The 23,414-nt window shown below is 38.5% G+C and overlaps 1 protein-coding gene across 1 annotated transcript in view; it reads right to left on the bottom strand.

Annotated features, from left to right (window-relative positions):
• Window positions 1–3,580, bottom strand: part of LOC110883107 — a 41,469-nt gene extending 37,889 nt beyond the window's left edge. Inside the window, exons 1-5 of the mRNA XM_035979887.1 lie at window positions 3,019–3,580; window positions 2,640–2,896; window positions 2,091–2,588; window positions 1,657–1,997; window positions 1,424–1,566 (exon numbers count right to left, since the gene is read on the bottom strand). Of these exons, the coding sequence (XP_035835780.1) occupies window positions 1,424–1,566; window positions 1,657–1,997; window positions 2,091–2,588; window positions 2,640–2,896; window positions 3,019–3,580 (1,801 nt within the window). The remainder of the gene's footprint in view (window positions 1–1,423; window positions 1,567–1,656; window positions 1,998–2,090; window positions 2,589–2,639; window positions 2,897–3,018) is intronic.
• Window positions 3,581–23,414: the final 19,834 nt, after the last annotated feature.

The raw sequence follows: 23,414 nt of genomic DNA, 5'->3' as shown, positions 1-23,414 counted from the left end.
CCCGTGGAGCGCACAACAACACCATCTCATCAGGGATTTTAAACCTCGGTTTTAAAACCACACACTCTGTTTTTGTGAAATGTACACTGAAAGACTTATCACATATTTGCGAAATGCTAAGTAAATTGTTTTCCAACTCTACGATATAGTTCACTTTCTCGAATGAGATGACACCATTCGTCAATGTTCCCTGTCCAACAATTCTGCCGCCTTGATTTCCAACGAATCCCACATAACTTCCATTTATTGATTTGACGTCGTAAAGAAGAGCTAACATCCCGGTCATATGTCTCGATGCACCACTATCCATGATCTACTTTGAAATGATAGACCTGGGCAGCCCCTGCAAACATCAAGAGAACTTATTCAAACAATGACGCCCATGATTTCTTAACCTCAGAAACACTGCCAAACACTACATCACACTTTTCATCAGTTTTAGGAAAGTTAAATGTGACATTTGGAACATCATCTTTCATAACTGGTTTTACTTTGTTGTTAATCGGGGGACACTCAGCAAGAAATTTATCAAGTTCATTTTCAAACTCGACAACAAAATCTTTTAAAACCTTTGTTTCATTTTTTAAAGCATTTTCCATCTTTTTGACCTCGACAGATGGTTTCGACTTCGCAACCCATGATTGGTTCTCAAAAATTTTTGTTTTAGGATAAATTTTTGAAGTCTTGCGAGACTTGGAAGATTCGCCAACCTCGAAGGTCGATTTTGGCTTATCCTCGGACTTCAAAGATTCTCCTCTTTTTAAGATGCGAATCGGAGAAACCATTGGTTTTTTACCTTTTGTATCAACCGGTGATTTTGGTCGAGGTTTTTGAACAACTGGTTTTACGAAAACAGGTTTCTCAAACAATTTCTTGCACTGTTTAGCCATGTGCCCGATTTCATTACAGCGATAAGAGACTCTTTTGTCATACTCGACAAAAGTTGATTTGAGTGTCTCCTCTTTCAACTTTTTCGTTGCATTGAAATCGTCCACGGCCTTTTGACTAAAAATGTAGTCCTTTTCATCATCTACACTCGGTCCAGCAACAAAAATATCATGCATTTTCTCTTTTGGCTTAACCACCTGCTTAGCCGTCTTCTTCTCAAACCCGATCCCTTTGTTTTTAAAATTGTTTTTCTTGTTATTACCCTTACCTTCCCAATCATTCTTTCCCGAACTGGTAGGATGTGATGAAACAAAAGATTTTTTAGGTTTTGAAAAGAATTCTTTGTTGTTAACCTCATCAATGTTCATTTCAACCAACTTGAAAACTGTCTCAACATTTTCAATCTTCACATTCTGAAGAGGATACTCGAAATCGGAATAAAGTTTGTCTGTTCCAATCATAGTGTATACCACCATAATCGGATCATCATTCGCACTCTTGTCCGATTTCGGTATGAACCGATCCAAGAAATTACCCTCATCTTCAGACTCACTAACAGCTTTCTCAGATTGAGATTTCTCAGAGTTATCACTCTCTTCATCTAACACCTGATCAACAACGGTTTTGATGACCTGTGATTCGTTGTCGGTGTCGGATGCAGAGAATGTAACATCAATGCTTTCAGGCAAATCATCTTCAAATGATCTTAACTTGAGATTCAAAGCAGCTTCCACCCCATCTGGATATTTTTGCGTATAATGATTCCACATTGGGGGTGGAACGCTCTTAAAGACTGGTGCAGCATGTGGCTGCTGTGGGACAATCTGTTCAAGAACATAAGATGAAGCCACATAACTCATCGATTTTTTATCAATTCGATCATTTTCGATTTTAGCTAATTCAAGCTCTTTCTTTAGTGAAGCGATCGTGTCTAGATGAAAATTAACCTCAACTTGTTTATCAAACAGTGTTGCTTTAACCAATTTTGTTGCTTTGTCGTTTTCAACACTCTCTTTTTGGATCATTTTAATTGACCTGGCAAGAGTGTCATAAGCCTCTTTGACTTGTCCAAGGTCAAATTTTAGCATATCTGCATGATGTTTCAATTCCTGATACTTAGTGTCTTTCTCAAGACACTCCATGCACGGTTGTAAACACTGTTGGCATGGTGTTTCAGGGATTGAAACGACTTTCTCAACAACCTGTTCATCACAAACAATTTTCACATCTTGTTTATCGACATTTTTCAACTCAGACTCAGACACTTTGACTTCGTGAACTCCAGATTTCTGATCTGACTCCTGTTTGACTGACACGGTACTGACAGACTCTGACTTCTCAAGTTCTGTGTCTACCTCTTTTAGCTTTCCCATGAGAGCTTTGTCAGCAATATCTTTCAATGTCTCTCCAGTCAGCTCTTTTGTCACGTCTATCATTTCCTCGACAACTTCTTTCTTTTCTTCGTATCTTGGACACGATCCAGTCGTCGGTTCTTCGAAATAACCTGCAAAAGATTCAAACACTTTAGGAGGCATTATCGATTTCATAGAACTTGCCAATACCTCCTGTTCTGACTGGTAATAGTAAACTTCTGCAGCGATTTCTTCAATATCGACCACATTCTCAACAGGAACCTCTTCAACAACCATTTCTGGCTCAGTCACCATCTCTGGTACCTCAACTATTTCTGCCATCGTGGCCTGCCCATCACTTCCCGGAATGTATTTATCCCAGGTAAAACCTTCGGCTACTTTTTCATCATCTTGATTCACGATAAGAGCCTTCTCCGGTTTATTCTCTATTTGCGGTCTCTGAACAGCAGGTTGTTGGTTAGGTCGATGATAGATCGCCTGCCTGTAATAATCGTTTGTGAACGGGTTCTGATGGTTGTTCACTTCACGGTTTGGGCATTCTCTCTTGAAATGGCCACGTTCCTTACACTTGAAACAGGTAACCTTTGATTTGTCGAACCCTAGCTTTTGATCAGGGCCTGAGAGACTGTTCCTGCCTGTGATCTCCATAAAGCGTTGTGCCCTTCTAACCAAACTTGCCATGCACCATTTTATATCAATCAATTCAAGCTCCTCGGGGTCGATCTGGTCGTAATCCTCTTTGTCATATCCGGATTACCGATCTTGCCCGCCACTAAACCTTCATACGCTTCTAAAACGAAAGCCAGTAAAGCAATATGTTGTTTCGCGGCTGTTTCAGTAATTTCATTTCCGTTCTTAATATTTACCGCCATGTTGTATTGCAGCCCAGAAACGTAAGCCTGATTGTTGGAACTTGTAGAGCTTTGAGGTGAAGACTGCTCTGGAGCTTTGAACTTTGGCTCATAGTTCGCAAACGGTGAAGACTTGTTTGATTGTGGAGTGTTTGTAGAAGCACTTGAATTTGTATCAGCACTAAAACCCGTCTGTATCTTCGGACTTTGATTTGTTGCAATAGGAGTGCTTCCTTTGTAGTAAAAAGATACGTCTTGCTGCACATTTGCTGAATTCATCTTCCTTATCTTCAACAACTCCAATTCATGAGCTTCTATCTTTTCAATGAATGCGCTGACATTCAAATTCACAAAATCCGAGTTGTTTTTCAACATCATTAAGTACGTGCCCCATTCATCATAAGGTAATGCGTCGGACAACTTGTCGATCCATTCCTCGTCTGTCTTTGTAATCTCCAATCTTTTCATCTCTACCACAAGATGGCAATAACGTTCAATCAACTACTTCGTCGTTTCACCCTTCATCCCAGTAAAGATGTCGAACTCTTTCTTGATTAGGGCTTTCTTTCTTTTGATCATAGAAACGCTGCCTTGGAACTTCAACTTTAATGTTTGCCACATCGATTGTGAGTCCTCATCATGTTGTAATAGCACAAGAATATCTTCTTTTATGGCCTGTTGGAGAATACTGACCATCTTCTTCTTCGCCTTAAAATCATTCTGTTCAGTCTCAGTCAAACTTCCAATGCTAATCTGTAATCCCAATCCATCAACAGGTGGAACATATTTTTTCTCTATTTTCATCCAACACTCAAAATGGTTGGCTTGTACCCAATTCTTGAATAGACCCAACCATCCGGCATACTCGTCCAAGTTCATAAGCTTTGGCGGTTTCTGCATTGTTCCTAGTTCATTCTCCATGTTGACATTTTGAACAATGCTTGCCGGATTTTGTGTTGCCGTCATGCCGCTACCCGCAAAAAGATTGTAAAAATCTTGATTTTCCATTTTAGGTGACAAATTCTGAAAAATTTTTAACTTTTTGACAAACAGGTTACTTTTACTGAAAAATTTTCTACACAGACTGAATTCCCAACACGATATCACGAACGAAACGGACTTAAACCCTCAAACCATGATTTTGAAACTAAACAGGTTTTAGGAGCGGAATCACAGTTTAAACTTTCAAGCGAAATCAGAATTATGAATTTGGAGCGGAATCAAAAGATTCTCTCGAGCGAAATCAACAAACAGACTGATTCGAGCGGAATCAGCATGAATCCTCGAGCGGAATCAGATGTGTCCTCGAGCGAAATCACAGATTCAGACTAACACCTTGATTTCGCTCCAAACGTTTCGAACGGAATTAAAAACTTATCAAGTGAAAACCTGATTTCGCTCAGAATTACGAGCGGAATCAACCAAATGCACTTTCGAGCGGAATTAGGTCTCGAGCCATTTTTAACCACTTTTAAGCTGTATTTTAATCTGAAACTCTCAAGGATTTGTTAATTGTCAGTTTTATACAATATGTCCAAAGTTCAGTCCATTCTGTCTGTGGCAATGTCCAGAAACTCAAAAAATGTAGTAAAAAAGCTTTGATTCTGGTATTCTAGCTCATAACTGGCTCAGATACCAATTGTAGGATCGTTATTGACGATCAAATGAGTCAATCAGAGCTAAACACCACTGTTTATGCAGCGGAAATACACAAACAGCTTGAATCAAAGTAGAATGGAGTAGAAACAGAATGTGGATTACTTTAAACACGTTTTCTCATTAATACTTCTCAGAAAAATTCGGCAGCAGTTTGGCTACACATTTGACATTCAGTTACAAATGAGAAAACACAAACTACTATTTATAGGGGGCTGATTCCGCTCCTAATGACATTGTGTCATTTCGGGCGTTATCAAGACTTTGTGATTTCGCTCCAAATGACACAATGTCATTAGGAGCGGAATCAGGACTTTAAAACACAAAACTTACAAAACAGCCCCTATACAATACATAATTAACATATATAACCCCTAAACCCTATACAAGCTTGACTAAGACTAAGACGTCGGCTTTAGACACTCGTGCACCAACACTAATTTTTCAAAGATTATAAAACAAATTGTTGGATTGTACTTATGTTATACATTTACCAAACCGATTGGTAGTACGATATAGCGCTATAGGACTAGACACCCCATTCCTGTTGTATGGAATGTCAGAAACCAAATTTTAACCAAATAGAAATTGCCGTTGTGGTATTTCTATAGTCTCCAAGGTGTAGTTTGATACACTAAGGTTTGAATGAATACTACTTTGTTATTTACCAAAGCATAGTTGATATGCTATTATCAAAACCGAAGCATAGTTGATATGCTATTATCAAAACCAAAGCATAGTTGATATGCTATTATCAAAACCAAAGCATAGTTGATATGCTATTATCAAAACCAAAGTATAGTTGATATGCTATTTTCAAAACCAAAACATAGTTGATATGTTATTCAAAACCAAGACATAGTTGATATGTTAATCTCAAAACCAAAGCATGGTTGACATGCTATCTTGCAAAACCAAAGTATATTTGTGATATACTACCAATTCTATTATTTTAGTAACAAAAGTATATTTTTGATATACTATACGTTTAACTGATTCCAAACCAAAGTATATTTTATATACTACAAACCTTTTATCAAAACAATGCATGTTTAGAAGCAAAACTTTTACAAGGATTCATGGCTATTTTTTTTAAAACATAAAACCTTTTTCTTATGTTAACTAAAGCCCTGAATCTAAATCAACAAAACCTATGTTACTCACAAGCATTTTTATGCTGACGTACCTATTTTCATATATGTTTCAGGTGCTGCTATGTGATGATTGTTGATGCATGCTGTACATAGGATGGACTCGTGCCTTAGTGACTTTAAAACTCGAAAGACAATATTTGTATTTATCTGATTTGTAATAAAACAATAAGTTCAATAATTCAATAAAACAAAACTATTTGATCCATGGTTATGAAACAATGATTCTGTTACGACACTCCCCGACGTTTCCGCCACGATTTGTTGTTGTACGTGGTTGGGATGTGACAGAAAAGTTGGTATCAGAGCCAATGGTTATAGGGAATTAGGTTATTAGTAATGCTCTAACCTAGACTATAACCTTCCTAGGACCCTAACACAAGTTATCTTGTGTTTAGTCTTAAAACAATACACTTCACATATCCTTAGGTGATTAACAAAAACAAAACAAAACACAATTCATTCTCTCGAGTCAAAATTTTATTTTCAAAACATCACAAGAAGTCATCTATCCTTAGATGATTTGTTTTTAGGCCTTTAAGCCTTTGGTGTTTTCAAAATCTCGTCAAAGTTTGGTTCTAAATAATGTGAACACGTGCAAACTGGAAGGGTGAATGCCTGTACCCTGAGTTTTCTGTCTAAGGCTAAAGTGTTCGTTCAAATCCGCAGTATTGGACCAGTCACTCTTACCTGGGAACTCTTGGGGTGAGTGTTCACTTATAGGCGAGCATATCTTCAGTGATACATTATATTGACCCATTTACTTTGATTAGTCACTGCATGTCGTTTGTTTGTTCGAGGAAACAAACGAATGATCGCCTTCCTTGTGTTTTGTCGATGTTTTCAATACCTCTTTTGTTTTTCCAATTGTCAACCTCACACGTTTCTCATGTTCCCTTGTTCCTTTTAGACAATGCCTCCTCGACGAGATGCACAACCTCTAACCAATGAAGAAGTCGCAGCCCTTGTCTCTCAGCAAATGGCTGCACTGCTTCCGAACATAGTAACCCAGATCCATCAGATATACAACAACAATAACAACAACAATGCTTAGTGTAGTTTCAAAACCTTCAATTCTTCTAAACCTTTGAAGTTTTTTGGGTCTCAAGGAGCAACCGCGCTCCTGCAATGGTTCGAAAGTTTGGAAAGCACATTCAGACATGTGCAATGTCCGAATGAGCGCAAGGTTGAGTTTGCATCCAGTGCATTTGAGAAGCGTGCTCTTACATGGTGGAACAGTGTGATGCGTGATAGGGGTGTCGATGTGGCAATGGCACAAACCTGGGAAGAGCTTCGGGCTCTAATGATGAAGGAATTCTATCCTCGTCATGAGCTCAGGGCTTTGGACAGGGAATTTGACGATCTTGAACAAGACAGCGGTGAACATTGAGCCTACACTGATCGTTATGAGGAGTTAAGTCTGTTATGTCCTACCATGGTTACGCCTTTGGAAAAGGCAATTGAAAAGTACATCGATGGCCTTCCTGACCCAGTTCAGGACATTGTTACTGGTAGTAACCCTACCACAGTTAGACAGACTATTGAGTTATCTGCTACCCCGACTGAATCTCAGATCAGGAAGGGTAAACTTTTCCGAAAAGGCGACCAGAAACTATCTAACAAGTCGGCACAAGAAAAACCAAAGGACAAACAGACCGAGTCCTCTAAGAAGTCGAAGAAGCGTAAGGCTTCACAAAACTTCGCAGTAGTTGCTTAGAATGATCAGGTTGCACCAAATCAGCCAGCACAACCTCATGCTAAGAAAAACTATATTGGTACTGCACCCTTGTGAAACAAATGCAACCATCATCAAGTGAATCAGACACCGTGTAGGATCGTTTTCGGACTCGAACGAGTCGATCAGAAGAGTTTTACTCAGTTTGAATGGCGGAAACAGATAAACTGAGTTCAATTCAGCAAGAATACACTTAAAACTGTCGATTTGATTGATTAGAATGACTTTTACAGCGTGACGACACTTCGGCATAGGGGTGTTCAAAAAACTCGTGGCTCGCAGCTCGTTCGAAACTCGCTCGAAAAAAGTTCGAAGAAAGCTCGGCTCGATTTTGGCTTGGTTTTTAACGAGCCAGCTCGGCTCGGCTCGGTTTTTAAATGAGCCGAGCTCGAGCTTGGTCTGGCTCGGCTCGTGAGCTCGCGAGCTGGCTCGATAAGGTTTACATCATTTTTTTTGTCCCACATCGCTTAGAAAACAAAAACTAAGGGAATATTTCCCCTATAAAAGAAGGTAAAGACAATGTACAAAGTGAATTAACTATTTATATTTGCATATTGAGCCATATGGTAAAATTAAATGGCAATTATGGCTCTTAGTCTATAAAGAAATTCATTTTTAAGGGCTTTTTAATTAGAAAATTGTGCGGTTATTTGTTAGTTCGAACTAGATCGAACCGAGCTGAGCTAGCTCGAATTCTAATCGAGTAGAGCTCGAGCCTCAAATCTCAGCTCGATTTGAAATTCGAGCTCGAGCCGAGCCAGCTCGAATCGAGTTCGAGCCGAGCTCGAGCTGGGTCTAGCTCGGCTCGACTCGGCTCGTTTACAGCCCTACTTCGGCAGCACTTCGTTGCAAACCGAAACAACTCGCTACTGATTTCACTTGGAACACCCCTATATATAGGGGTTCTGATTCCGCTTAAACATGAACATTCATTTCAAGCGGAATTAACATGTTACTTCAAGCGAAATCATCAACCTATCTCTTGAGCGGAATTAGAATGAAATGTGATTTCGCTTGAAATGTCCTAATGACATTTTCAAGCGGAATCTCCACTAATTCACTTTCTCGTTTTTCGTGCCCTGATCTAACTAGCTCAATACAAGACTCGATACAAGACGAAGACGACAGACGGATGCACAACAAACTCCCCCTCGGATGTTGACGGAGTCTTCAGTGTCGAGTCTTCGCATCTTCAGTCTTTATCAGCCTTTGGGCTTCTCTTTGAAGTATTTGACACTGTAAGTATTCTCAATCTCTATCTTCTCTTTACATCATCATCAACAAACTCTTTCCCTCGGATGTTGACTTCTTCTCTATTCATTTGCACCAACATACACTCCCCCTCGAGAGTTGAATCTTTAAATTCATCAGTAGCAACAATCTCAGTATCAGAACCTGGCTCTTTGTCATACAGACTCCCTCTCTCAATCAGCTGAGATCGTAGTCTGGTTTTCACAGGTTCAAGATCGTTGCCTGGCTCAAATCTGCACATTCTCAACCACAAAACATAAGTTTTATGATATTTAAACTTTACACTCTCAGACACCACTTGTAAATATCACAAAATGATTTATCTTTTAGATTCTGATGAACCACTTGCAGGAGTATCATTTTCAAAGCTTCTTATGACCACTTGTAAGATAGATTTTAAACTCTTATTACTCAAACTCTCTGTTGGACCGTGTTCCGACCCTAAACAGTCAGTTAAGAACGTTCATCTTCACGTACGAAGGCGGAATCAACGTAAATGAAGTTACACAGCTATTCCTCTTTAATTTCTTCTCTTTTATTGCTTTCTGATTACAATTTGACAAAGTTTCGTTCCACGAGCAATTCCTTAGATCCGCTCCAACGTACAACTGATCAGGTATTTATAGTGTGAGTAGGTTCGCTTATACGGACTGACATAAAAACGGACCTACCAGGTTGACACAAGAGCGAACCTACCTGAATGACACATAAGCGAACCTGTTTGAAACCCTATGAGCGGACCTCTTTCTAAACAATGTTCACATAAGCGAACCTAACTACATATAACCTAATTTTGACATACTAGATCCTATGCTGACCTATCTTGACCAAAGACTTGATGTAGACGAAGTCAACAGACATTCTGTGCACTAACAGACTCCCCCTTGGATGTTGACGTAGTCTTCAGCTCCTGAGTCTTCCGTCTTGGTCTTTTCTCCAACTCTCTGTCTTCACATCATAAGCATTCTTCACAGGTTTTAGTATCATTACCTAACTCTAACTTTCATCTCCCCTTCAACTGTTGATCCAGACTCCCCCTTTCACAAACTCCCCTTCTCGATATGCTAGAATCTGAGATATCTTGTTCAAGCTTTAAAAATTAGCTTCCGTTGGGAATAATGAAGTTCAAAACCTGTTTAATCTGCACATTCTCTACCTCAACATAAGTTTCACAAATTTATAACAATTGAATTCAGTAAACTTACTGGTAGACAACATTTTCAACAAACATATTAGTTACATCAAGTTCAAATGAATGACCTTGATTAACTAAACACACAATCTTTCAAACCATTTATATATGACATTCAAAGTTTTCAACATATTCTCCCAATCCTGTTCATCATGTTTAGCACTCGAATTTTGAATATTCTCCCAATCCTGTTCATCAATTACCAAAGTGAAATTTCTCAAGAAGTGTGCCGATTCATGTTCCACTCTTACCAACCTAGGAACTCCGGCAAGTCAGGATTTTTGATTTGAAAAGATCCACCCAAGCCTGACCAGCCTTGGGTTTGACAATTTTCACCTCAACAACTGGCTCTTCTGGTTTCGACATACCAGAATCATTGCCTGAATGTGGCTTGTCTGACTTTGATGAGTCAGATTCATCGCCTAAAGGTGGCTTGTCTGACTTTGACATGTCAGATTCATTGCCGACCATTTTCTTCTTCTTCTTTTCTTCTTTCGTCCTCAGATTTGTATCTGATGAATTCGTCTTGCTTGACTTTGCAATCGAGGGAGTCGATTCATCAGAACTCTTATTCTTAGCAACGGATGAACCCGAGGACAAAATCCTCTCGAGATATTCTCTTGCCTTCTTCCTTTTCTTCCTCAGTTTGTCTTTCTGCCCTTGTGAAAGCTTTACTTTCTTTTCTTGAACTTTTGGTTCTTGAACTTTCTGTTCTTTGGGCTTGACATTGACTGATTTCTTTGCCATTTTCTGAGATTCAGCCCTCGATCTTTCCTTTGATCGCATTGGGCAATCTCTTGCAATATGGCCTCTGATTTGACATTCATAACACCTTCTCGTTTCAAATCTCTGGCTTTGGCAGTTAACAGCAATGTGTCCTTGATAGCCACAAGAGTAACACACTCTGTTATCATACCTCTTCTCTCTTTCATATCGTACACCATTTTCATACCACACACTTAGATCATAGCATTGAGTTGCCTTGTGGTAATTACCATTTCTCTGAAAAGCTGGATTTGACTTTGAAGCACTGTGGTCAAACCTGCACCACTTATTACCAACTATTTTTGAGTTTTGATTTTTAAATTTTTGTGATTTTTTATTGTGATTGGATGATTGATCTGATGAGCTTTTATTTTCTTTTTGAAAATTTTCCGATTTTTTTATCTTTTTGTTTCTGTTCCATATTCTTCTTTACAGGTTTTGGCGTTGAGCATTCACCTTTCTCAGTAGAATGTAAAACAGTATTTTTAAACATTTCATTTAATTTCAAAAATGTTTTTCTTTTTTCTTCTTTTTCTTTTTCATCATCGGATTTGTCATCACAATCTTCAATTTTGACGTTGTCAAAATTTGTGACATTGTCACTTATTGGAACAGAATTGATCGGTTTTGGACAGGGAAAATTCAAAGTATCTGATGCAGTCACAAAACCTTTCAATTTCTTTTCAAGTTCATCAATCTTGTTTCTTGAATTCTCAGCTTCTTTTTTAAGCTGAGAGATTCTTTCAAGATAGAACTTGATAGAATTTTCGTTTTCAATTTTAAGATTTTCAAGAACAAATTTTTCATTTTCCAAAACTTTTAACTGTTCTTGAAATCTTGTTTCATTTTCTTTCAGATTTTTGTTTTCCAGTTTTATCCAGAAATCTTCATCTTCTGAAGATTTTCTTTTGCTTTCAAAAACTTTTTCATTCTCTTTCAAAATTTTGTTTTCTGATGACAAACTGTTCACATTAGTAAGCAGTTTGACATTTTCAGACTTCAAACTCTCACAAATTTCATGTATTTTAAGAATCTGTTTACTGTCAGATTCTTTCTCATCCTTTAAGCTTTTGATTTCCACTGTTAAACTTTCTACATTCTTCAGAAGTTTGACATTGTCTGTTTCTGATTTTTCGCATTTCGAGCATTTTCCATTCATCTTTCCACCTTCAGCTTCTTTCTTTGTTTCCATCTTGTATGCACCTGCACAAAAAATTTTAACAAAATCAAGAGGATTCGAATTTTCATCAATATAACAACCCCTCTTAATATCGTATCTCATATCATTTTTTGCTGCAAGACACACATTGATTCGTTTTCTCACTTCAATGATTACATTCAAATCTATCTTTCCTGGTTCTTCTTTTATTTCATCCAATAATTTCCTTTTATCTGCATCTTCATAAAGCCTTTGATTTGTAAATTGTATTGATGAAACTACTTAAATCAAAACGTGATAAACTAGAATCGCGTTTCAGTTCATTGACAAATTTATCCCATTTCAAAGGTAAAGCATCAACAAATTTTGAAATTCTTTCATCTCTTGAATGATATATTTTATGTTTTTCTAACTTGATGATTAGCTTATAAAACCTTTCTTTCAACATCTCCACCGATTCATTCTTCATACAAAAGAAATTTTCGAATCTTTTAACATAAACATCCTTATCATATCTCATCTCATACCAAGATTCCTTAGTCCAGTTATTTAAACTTTCAAGATTCTTGTTTTCTTGTTCATCAAACATTTTTGCCAAGTTTTGTACAATCAAACAAGATCACTTAAAAGAAACTATCAGTGTCCGAATAAGTGGAACTAAAAGTGTTCAAATAAGCGGAGCAGATTATGTCTGGATAAGCGGACCAGATTATGTCCGGATAAGCGAACCAGGATATGATCAAATAAGCGGACCTACAATGTCCATTCGAGCGGATCTACAAGGTTCGTTCGAGCGGATCTATTTTGTTTGAATAAGCGAAAGTCAATTGTCCGGATAAGCGGAACTACACAGTTCAAATAAGTGGAACTAGGCCATTTCGAGCGAACCTCATGAGCGAAAGTGTCATAAAAGCGAACCTAATGGTTAATTTCGAGCTAATCTAGCAATGTCCGTAAAAGCGGACCTACGTTTTTACCCAATTTTAACCATTTTTAAGCCGAGTTTTAACCTGAAACTTTCTAGGATTTGTTATTACAGTGTTTCGCACGTTATGCTCAAAAATCAGACCATTTCAACCGTAGGAACCACTTCAAATCGAAAAAGTATGAGAGAAAGTGAGTAGAAATCAAAGAATTCGGTAGAATCAAGCTGTAGTAGTATGAACTCCTCGTCCTGAGCTCTGATACCACTTGTTGGATCGTGTTTGACCCTAAACATTCAGTTGAGAGCGTTTATCTTCACGTACGAAGGTGGAATCAACGTAAATGAAGTTACACAGCTATTCCTCTTTAATTTCTTCTCTTTTATTGCTTTCTGATTACAATTTGACAAAGTTTCGTTCCACGAGCAATTCCTTAGATCCGCTGCAACGTACAACTGATCAGGTATTTATAGTGTGAGTAGGTTCGCTTATACGGACTGACATAAAAGCGGACCTACCAGGTTGACACAAGAGCAAACCTACCTGAATGACACATAAGCGAACCTGTTTGAAACCCTATGAGCGGACCTCTTTCTAAAAAATGTTCACATAAGCGAACCTAACTACATATAACCTAATTTTGACATACTAGATCCTATGTTGACCTATCTTGACCAAAGACTTGATGTAGACGAAGTCAACAGACATTCTGTGCACTAACACTCTCCTTCACAAAATGTCATCATGTTTAGCACTTTCAATTTTGAAAATCAGCTCTCTAACACCAGTTGTCGAAAATCTTTTTGTATTTTTCAAAATTTTATGCTAAAACACACTAAAATCTTTTTGGATTTTATGAAAATAACAACTGACACCACATGTAGGAATAAAAATATGCAGAAATGAAATCTATACAGACAATATTTTTGTGAATTTGTGTAAGAGGATCATATCAGTTTCTGAGACAAATCACCAACATTGTTAGGCTTCATTTCATTTTAAGTTTTAAACAATTCAGCTAGATTGTCAGTATATTGATCCACTTAAATTTTCACACAAAGTTCAATTGTTTCGAGATACGATATTAATGTCTTAGATACTTAAACTTATTCGTGTGTCCCACTACTTGAATATACTCCCGTATCCAGATCCTAATATTCAGTCTTACAGGTGAGTCTACCTAGATGATATTTGTAAGGGGTTAAATGCGAAACCGTGAGAGCTCAGGTCAGAACTTCCGTTCAGCAGAGAGATGACGGTTCGACTTTTGGTGTATCCCCTTTAGAGGATCTTTTCTTCAACGGCACATGATTAGCATTTTTCAATGTTTCATCATTTTTTATGCTGAGGGCGGCGCTATATTTCAAGCATTTGCAGAAAGTATTATACGGGGACTAGGTCAGAATTTCCATTCAGCAGATGTCCCGGGATAATACCCCAGATATCACTGAGTATAAAGACCTAGTATCTCAGAAAAAGGGACCTTTCAAACAAGATTTCGGGGGTTACCCATATATCCAAGAAATGTTACCCACGAGATAAGCAAGTTTGAAATTTAGGTTTATATCTCGTCACAATCTACTAAATGTGCAAAAACCTACTGGCATATCCGCAGTGAGATTGTTTATCACATTTGACTTTTTATTTCTTTAGCATGTTGTGACAGTCCACTGATGTACTATCATTTCCTCTTTTTCACAACAAAACTCATTTTTCAATTTATCATGTTTTTGTCTTTTTCAAATTTTCTAATGTTTTTGGATTTTCTGAAATTTTTACTCCCCCTAAAATGCAAACACATAAAGAAATTTGAAAACAAACTATATAAGTAAAATGACAACCGATATCGAATCACCTCAAATCGCCATTCACTTGGCATAAACAATCAGAACTCCCCCTATCAACAAACCATTTTCCCATTTAGATTTCAAAACACTTAAGTTTGTTTTAATCAAATGGTTTTTCCGGATAATAAGTTTAATTGATTTTACCACTTGTAGGGATGGGGATGTGGTTCATCATATTGTCTTTCAACCACTTGTATTAAGATATCATCAAGTTCAAATTAATGACCTTGACTAATCTTCTACATCAGAACAAACCTCTGTATCACTTGTACGTAAAAACAATCAAATATAAAGAATGATGCCGATTCATGTTCCACGCTTACCACCCTAGGAACTTCGGCAAGTCAGGTTTTTCTAATCAAAGAATATATCCACCCAAGCCTGACCAGCCTTGGGTGTTACCGAGTCATCATCACTCGGTTTCTTACCTTTCCTTTTCTTCTCATAGAACTCTTTAACCCCTTTGACTTTTCTGTCAATCATTTTTCTAAAGATATGTTTCACTTTGGGGTTAAAGGTCTTTTCAACATCGAAAACCTTTTTGTCAGAATAAAATTGGTTTGAAATCTCAATTTTACCAATTTTATTCTTAAAATTTTCAGCCCAAGTGGTGGAAAATTCTCATCATCCACAGTCGGAACTGATTCTTCACCATTTACCTCAACCTGTGGCTCATCTGATTTTGTGGAATCAGATTCATCGCCAGAAGATAGCTCCTCTGATTTTGACTTATCAGAATCATTGCTAGAACTATCACCAGACTTCTTAACAACCCATTTCTGGTTGTCAGATTTAGCTCTCTTCTTGTAAAACCTGTTAGAACATTCACCAATTTCAAATTTTGAATTTTTTAATAATTTTGTTCTATCAATTGGTGGTTCAAACTCAATCACTTTTTCTTTTAGTTTAGAAACTCCCTGTTTGGTTTGAATTGACTGCAAACAGTTCACCGCATGTCACACCCCTAATTTCCACGTGTCACCGGTGGGCCCGGTGGGGAGTATAGTGACGTAGTTGGCATCATCATAGACAAACAACACAATATAATAATGCACAGCGGAAGCAAAGATAGATTCATTTCAGCTTTAATAAAAATGTAATATTAAATATCACCGATAGTTGAAACGGGTCCACAGGCGGATCAAAATAAAATAGGATATTGTTCAACAGTTTATTGTCATCCAAGTTTGCGAGACTTATTGTGGACGCTCTAGAAGACAGCCAGCCTATTTCGTGTAGTACCTGCACTTAACCTTTTGGGAAAATACGTCAGTTTACACTGGTAAATACAAATTAACTGACTCATTTTGAAAAGATTGAAAATTGATTTAAATGCACATGTCATAAAATATTTTTATAACTTGGGATAATTATGCAATATAATCTTGTAAGGGATTTACATGTTACTCCGCGTTCAGTAGCCCGATCCGTAGACCGGGTTAAAGATTAATAGACACACCACAATATAGAGTTATACACTGACGGGTGTACGCCTACACCCCGTGCTCAGGTCGTGGCCATCTCGTAAGATGATGCCAAGGATATCCGGGCATGGTCATTAACCCCCCAAAGGCTTTAAGTAATAAAACACCTTCAAAACAGGGCCATCTCAATAAATTTAACCACTATTCGATTAAAGAATTCAATGCCGGACCAAGCGGTATATTATATACCGTACCCCAAGCCCGTATAGGGAAAATAAGTTAAAAGTATTTACCTTGGTAAGTATGAATCGCAATTAGCAAGTGGAGGTAGCTTTTACTGGGTCTCCTATTCTGGAACAAAGGTTTATAATAACCTATTAGATTTCTAACGGGTCTTTATTTAAGCCTAAGCTTAGACCGGTTAGTTTTAAGGACGATACGGTTCAAGCGCACGATTAAGCGAAGACCGGATAGAATGTGATTTAGACCCGACAAGTTTAAATACTTGTATAATTTGGGTATGCTAAATACATTCTGGATTTTGAGACAAAAATGATAATGTTTGACCCGTTTCGGTCAATTTATGCAAACTAGTTACATAAACCGAACCGAACGCTAAAAGAGCGTCACGGGTAACCATAAGAGTCATATGCAAGTTCCCTGAGATAATATGCTTTAAATATGTTATAATATCAGTAAGATAACTTCTATTTTGCCCCATACGGAAATAAACTCAATTTACGCCTCATAAGGGCATTTTGGTCATTTTAAAAGATTATAAAAGAGTTAAATTGGAAATCTGAGTTACAGGTCTGGTTTATACAGTAAATATACTTAATTTGACATATTATATCAGTAGGGTATGACCCATATACAAAACTTATCATTTAAAACCAAACTATGCACCTTAGGGGTATTTTGGTAATTTCACAAGGGCTTCAACGGTCAAAACTGGAAAACTGAGTTTAAAAACTTTTACTTACTGTTATTATATAAAAATATGCTAAATACATCAGTAGGTATAATCCTTATACGTTTAATATGGTTATAGTACATACTATGCGTTAAAAACGCTTAAAAAGGCGATTTAGAGCCGTTTCCGGGTTTTAAAAAGAAAGCTGATATTTTTATATTTCCAGAATGCTCAAAATAATTTATTTAACAAATAAAATCAGTAGAAAAAGGTTTGGGGTCAAAAGGATTTATAAAACTCATTTTATAGCTTAAAAGGGTAAATTCGGTATTAACCGAACTAAACTTAGAGACTTATGATGTGATCAGCCAAAAATCAAATAAAAATCTTCAAAAATCCCAAAATATTATATAACATCAGTTGGTAAAAAGTTTGGTATCAAAAAGTGGGCTTAAATAGGTTATACGCTAATTACGCCGTTTATTTAACATAAAGCTTTAGATTTACGATATCGGACATAACTCTAAATCTGGACCTCCAACTGATATCAAATTTTCGGTGCAAGTTTATAAATCAGTAATAAAGATTTCTACTCTTTCACTTTTCCAAAAATCACGTTTTATAGCAAAAAGGGCAAAATAGTCATATTTAAGCATAAACCGGTAACATGCATATGAATCGGACAAGTATTGAATCAAATCCTAAAATCTCAGAGAGTTGCACATAAATAAAAAGGGTCTAAAAATAAGCTCTAAGGCAGATCTCAAACATGCATGCACGGATCTGAATCGAGAGTCAAAGAAAAAGTCATTTTGTAAGACTTTCGGTTCCAATCCGGGTTTATATTAAAAATTGTCGAGTTGATCATGATAAAACATATTCTTACATTCATTACAAAGTTATTTTGATGATCAAACTGATTGCATGTAATCTACATTACTATTTATGCTAGATTTTGCAAAAACACTTTCTGTTGACTTTTTAAGAATGACTTTGACTCGACAATAATCATGCTTAGAGTGAGAATCAGAAAATACCCTTTTGAGGGTTTGTTTCCCACATAAATACCAACTTGTAGGTACTTTCAATTTGAGAAATGACTGAGCCATTTTCGTTTAATCAAAAAGTCAAACTATAGTTACGACGGATTGACTTTCGGCTAATAATCTAAGCTAGAACGAATTAGAGAAGGTTATGAATGCTTACAAGAGTCCTAGTGAAGCTTAGAGATCACTATGAAGCAGCCTTGTCGTCCAGAAAACTCCAGAATAGCTCTTGTGAATTTTTGAAAGTTGTAAGTGTTCTTGGTTACTACTCAAGACCCAAATTGTGAAGACTTTGATCTGATTATAAGGTGTTTCAGGAGTTGTGAGAGTGCTACAGGTGTCCCATATTGCATGTAAGCTGATTGGAGGGTTTGGGAGGTGCTGATAGCTGTAAACAACTCATAAAACGGACCCAAATGTTACTGTTTGCGAGTTTCTGGTGCTGGCACTGGGTCGCGGCCCACTTAAGGCTGCCCAGGCGGGCCGCCTGGGGTCTGCTGATCCACAAAAGTTTGTTAAATGTTGCAGTTTGGTCCCTGCTCCTTGGTTACGAGGTTTTGGCCCTTTATCTTGAACCTTAGACCCTCAAATCTGATTTTTAAGGACCTTGGGACATTTACCAACATGGTAATGTCCTCGGTTAACTTTGCGCTCACCCGAAAAGTCATGAAATTCGACGTTGACGCTTTTAACCCTTCAAGTACGGTTTTGGCCATAACTTTCTCATACGATAACGAAACTTCATGAAATTTTTACCACATATTCTAGTGAGTATATTTTAGCATTACAAAGCTTCGGGTCTGCCAAAAGATCACTCAGAGGTATAAATTCAACATGTTGACACTTTTGGCCCCTGTAGTTTGTAATTCCTCACTTTCGTGCATTATCCGTTTCGTATGATCCATGATCTATCCGTTTAGAGTTATAAACACCATGTAGGGTTATTGTAGAGTCTATTTATCCAATGTTGACACTTCGGACCCTTATATTCCATAGTTTCACTTTTTGACAACTTTAGTCCCTCTAAAGTATATTTTCACATATCCAAAGTCTATGACACGTGTCAATGCAATATTGGACGTAATTTTTCGAGGTGTTACATCCTCAACCCCTTAAAAGAAATCTCGACCCCGAGATTTACTGGAACAAATGAGGGTATTTTTCTTTCATCGTGGATTCTACTTCCCATGTGTATTCGGGACCTCTACGGGCATCCCATTTGACCTTAACAATAGGTATGTACTTTCTTCGGAGCTTCTTAACCTGTCGATCCTCAATCGACAATGGCTTTTCCACAAACTTCAAGCTTTCATCAATGTGTATATCTGTATGCGGTATGACCAGTGATTCTTCAGCGAAACACTTCTTCAGATTACAGATGTGGAACACATTATGTATACTACTAAGCTCTTCCGGTAAGTTTAGCTTATAGGCAACTGATCCGACGCGTTCGATAACCTCAAAAGGTCCTATATATCTCGGGCTCAGCTTACCTTTCTTACCAAATCGCATCACTCCTTTCCAGGGTGATACCTTAAGCAATACTTTGTCACCTACTTCGAAGTGAAAAGGCTTACGCTTTGGATTCGCATAACTTTTCTGCCTACCCCTGGCAGCTTTCAAACGATCGCGAATTTGGACAATCTTGTCCGTCGTCTCAAAAATAATTTCTGGTCCTGTTAGTTGGACATCTCCAACTTCCGCCCAACAAATAGGCGATCTACACTTTCTACCGTATAAGGCCTCAAAAGGCGCAGCTTTTATGCTGGTGTGGTAGCTATTGTTGTAGGAGAATTCGATCAGTGGTAGGTTCTTATCCCAACTACCACCCAAGTCGATCGCACATGCACGTAGCATGTCTTCCAAAGTTTGAATAGTACGCTCGCTTTGACCATCAGTCTGTGGATGATAAGCCGTACTAAAATTCAAACGAGTGCCCAAAGATTGTTGGAAACTCTTCCAAAAATGAGACGTATATCTAGTATCTCTATCGGAGATAATAGATACAGGTATACCATGCAACGCTACAATCTTATCAACGTATAATTGGGCTAACATGTCAGAGCTGTAAGTTTCCTTAATGGGAAGAAAATGTGCTGACTTGGTTAGCCTATCTACTATAACCCATATAGTATCATTTCCCTTTCTTGTCTTGGGCAATTTGGTGATAAAATCCATTGTCACCATTTCCCATTTCCACGTGGGAATTTCAGGTTGTTGAAGCAAACCTGACGGCTTCTGATGCTCAGCTTTGACTTGCGCACAAGTCAAACATTTAGCTACATGCTCTGCTACGGACTTTTTCAACCCAATCCACCAATAGTTTGCCTTTAGATCCTGGTACATCTTATCAGCTCCAGGATGAACGGAATATTTGGAGCTGTGGGCTTCCTGGAGGATAACATCCCGAAGTCCTCCATAAACTGGAACCCATATTCGCCCATTTAATCTAAGCATTCCGTCTTTGTCATAGGATAAATGCTCCTCAGTTACTCCTAACTTTTCTTCAGGATAATTAGCTTCCAACACAGCTTCCTTCTGTGCAGCTAATACCCTTTCGTTCAAATTATTCCTTATCTCTATGCGCTTGGCATGTATTCTTATCGGCTTCACTCTTTCTTTTCTGCTTAAGGCGTCAGCAACTACATTTGCCTTGCCTGGATGGTATCTTATCTCACAGTCGTAATCATTTAAAGTTTCCATCCATCGCCTTTGTCGCATGTTCAAGTCCTTCTGATTGAACAAATGTTGAAGGCTCTTGTGATCCGAATAGATTACACACTTGGTCCCATACAAGTAGTGTCTCCAAAGTTTCAGTGCAAATACAACGGCACCCAGTTTCAAGTCGTGGGTGGTGTAGTTTTTCTCGTGCACCTTTAGCTGTCGTGAAGCGTAGGCAATGACCTTGCCTCTCTGCATGAGTACACAGCCCATGCCAGTGTGTGACGCATCGCAATACACCACAAATTCCTCCATACCATCGGGCAACGTTAACACTGGTGCATTGCTTAACTTCTTTTTCAAAACGTCAAAGGATTCCTGCTGCTTAGGGCCCCAATCAAACTTAATCTTCTTACGAGCCAACGAAGTTAGGGGCGCAGCAATCCTTGAGAAATTTTCGATGAATCGCCTATAGTATCCTGCTAATCCTAGAAAGCTGCGAATCTCGGTAGGTGTCTTTGGCTCTTGCCAATTCATAACTGCTTCTACCTTAGCGGGATCTACTTGGATTCCACGCTCACTTACCACATGCCCAAGGAATTGGACTTCTCGAAGCCAAAATTCGCACTTTGAAAATTTGGCATAGAGCTTCTCATGATGTAGAAGTTTGAGAATACAACGAAGGTGTTTCTCATGGTCAGCCTGGTTCTTTGAGTAGATAAGGATGTCGTCAATAAAGACGATGACGAATTTATCCAGATAAGGCTTGCAAACGCGGTTCATGAGATCCAGGAATGCGGCTGGTGCGTTAGTGAGCCCAAAAGGCATCACTAGGAACTCGTAATGTCCATAACGAGTCCTAAACGCTGTCTTGTGCACATCTTCATCCTTGACCTTCAACTGGTGATAGCCTGACCTCAAGTCGATCTTGGAAAAATAGCTTGCCCCTTGCAATTGGTCGAACAGATCGTCGATCCTGGGCAACGGATATCTATTCTTGATAGTGACTTTGTTAAGCTCACGGTAATCGATGCACAGACGCATCGATCCATCCTTCTTTTTAACAAACAATATCGGCGCTCCCCAAGGAGACGAGCTAGGTCTAATAAAACCTTTAGATAACAGATCATCCAATTGCGTCCTTAACTCCTTCATCTCCGTTGGTGCCAAACTATATGGAGCTCTCGCTACTGGCGCCGCACCCGGAATGATGTCAATTCGAAACTCCACTTGCCTGTCTGGTGGTAAACCAGGTAGTTCTTCTGGAAACACTTCAGGATATTCCGAAATGACAGGGATATCTTCAATCTTCGGCTTAGGCTCATCAACAGTAACTTGTGCCATGTAAATGACACAACCTTTCTGTAGACATCTGGATGCCTTGAGCATGGACACTTGCTCAGGCAACCCATGCTGGGTATCTCCTTGGATAGTGAGTGACTCACCAGACGGAGTTTTAACTACTACTTGCTTTCTGTTGCACACAATCTGGGCTTGGTTGTGTGACAACCAATCCATACCTATCACTACGTCAAAACCGGCTAGCTTAAAGGGAAGTTAGGATAATGGAAAAGAGTGATTCCTAATGGATATAACACATCCATCTAAAATGGTTGAGGCGGTTTCTATGGTTCCATCAGCTAATTCCACCTCATACTTCACACTTAAGGCTTTTACAGGTAATTTTAACAACTCACAGAATTTATTATCTAGAGAAGACTTATCCGCTCCAGAATCAAACAAGACTCTAGCAAAAACATCGTTTACAAGAAAAGTACCTGTAATAACGTTGTCATCTTGAACTGCTTCCTTAGCGTCCATCTTGAAGACTCTTGCATTGGTCTTCTTTCCATCATCGGTTTTCTTAGCGTTCTTTGGGCAATTTGTCTTAATGTGCCCTTTCTCGTTGCAACCGTAACATGTTGCATCCTTCAGACCTTTACACTTCAAAGTCGTATGATCCGTAGATTTGCAGATTCCACAGGATCTCACGGGAGACTGCGATTTCGACTCTAAGCGACACTTCCCAAAATGGTTTTTCTTACAGGTTTTGCATTTGGGCTTATCCCCTGATTGTTGCCAATCCCTCTTAAATCCCGACCCTTTCCTGTGGTTGTTATTCCCTCGGTGTCTCTTCTCCGATCTCCGTGAGGTATCGTCCTCACGCTTTCTCTTGTTCTCTTCCGAGTTTTTAAGAGCTCTCAACCTGACTACGTCCTGGGTGAGAGAGAGAGATAGATCAGTCACTGATCTGAACGTTGTAGGCCTCGATGCCTTAACACTTGCCTTAATCTCAGGTGCCAAACCCCCAATAAAATGGGCAATTCTTTTCGGTTCTGGGGTTACCAGGTAGGGTACCATTCGAGATAGGGTATTGAAAGTGGTGAGGTATGCCTGGCAGTCTAGATTTTTCATCACCAAAGATACGAAGTCTGACTCGATCCTTTCAACTTCGTGTTGTGGGCAAAAGTTCTCTTTAATAAGGGCTACGAACTGATCCCAAGACATACTGTAAAGTGTGGCCTTTCCGGCAGCTTGTAAGAGAGATTTCCACCACGCCAGTGCGTCCCCTTTGAATG

This window comes from Helianthus annuus, chromosome 11 (genome assembly GCF_002127325.2).
Source record: "Helianthus annuus cultivar XRQ/B chromosome 11, HanXRQr2.0-SUNRISE, whole genome shotgun sequence".
Taxonomy (NCBI): domain Eukaryota; kingdom Viridiplantae; phylum Streptophyta; class Magnoliopsida; order Asterales; family Asteraceae; genus Helianthus; species Helianthus annuus.
The sequence above is the reverse complement of the archived record's forward strand: the minus strand, read 5'-3'. Positions and strand labels throughout refer to the sequence as shown.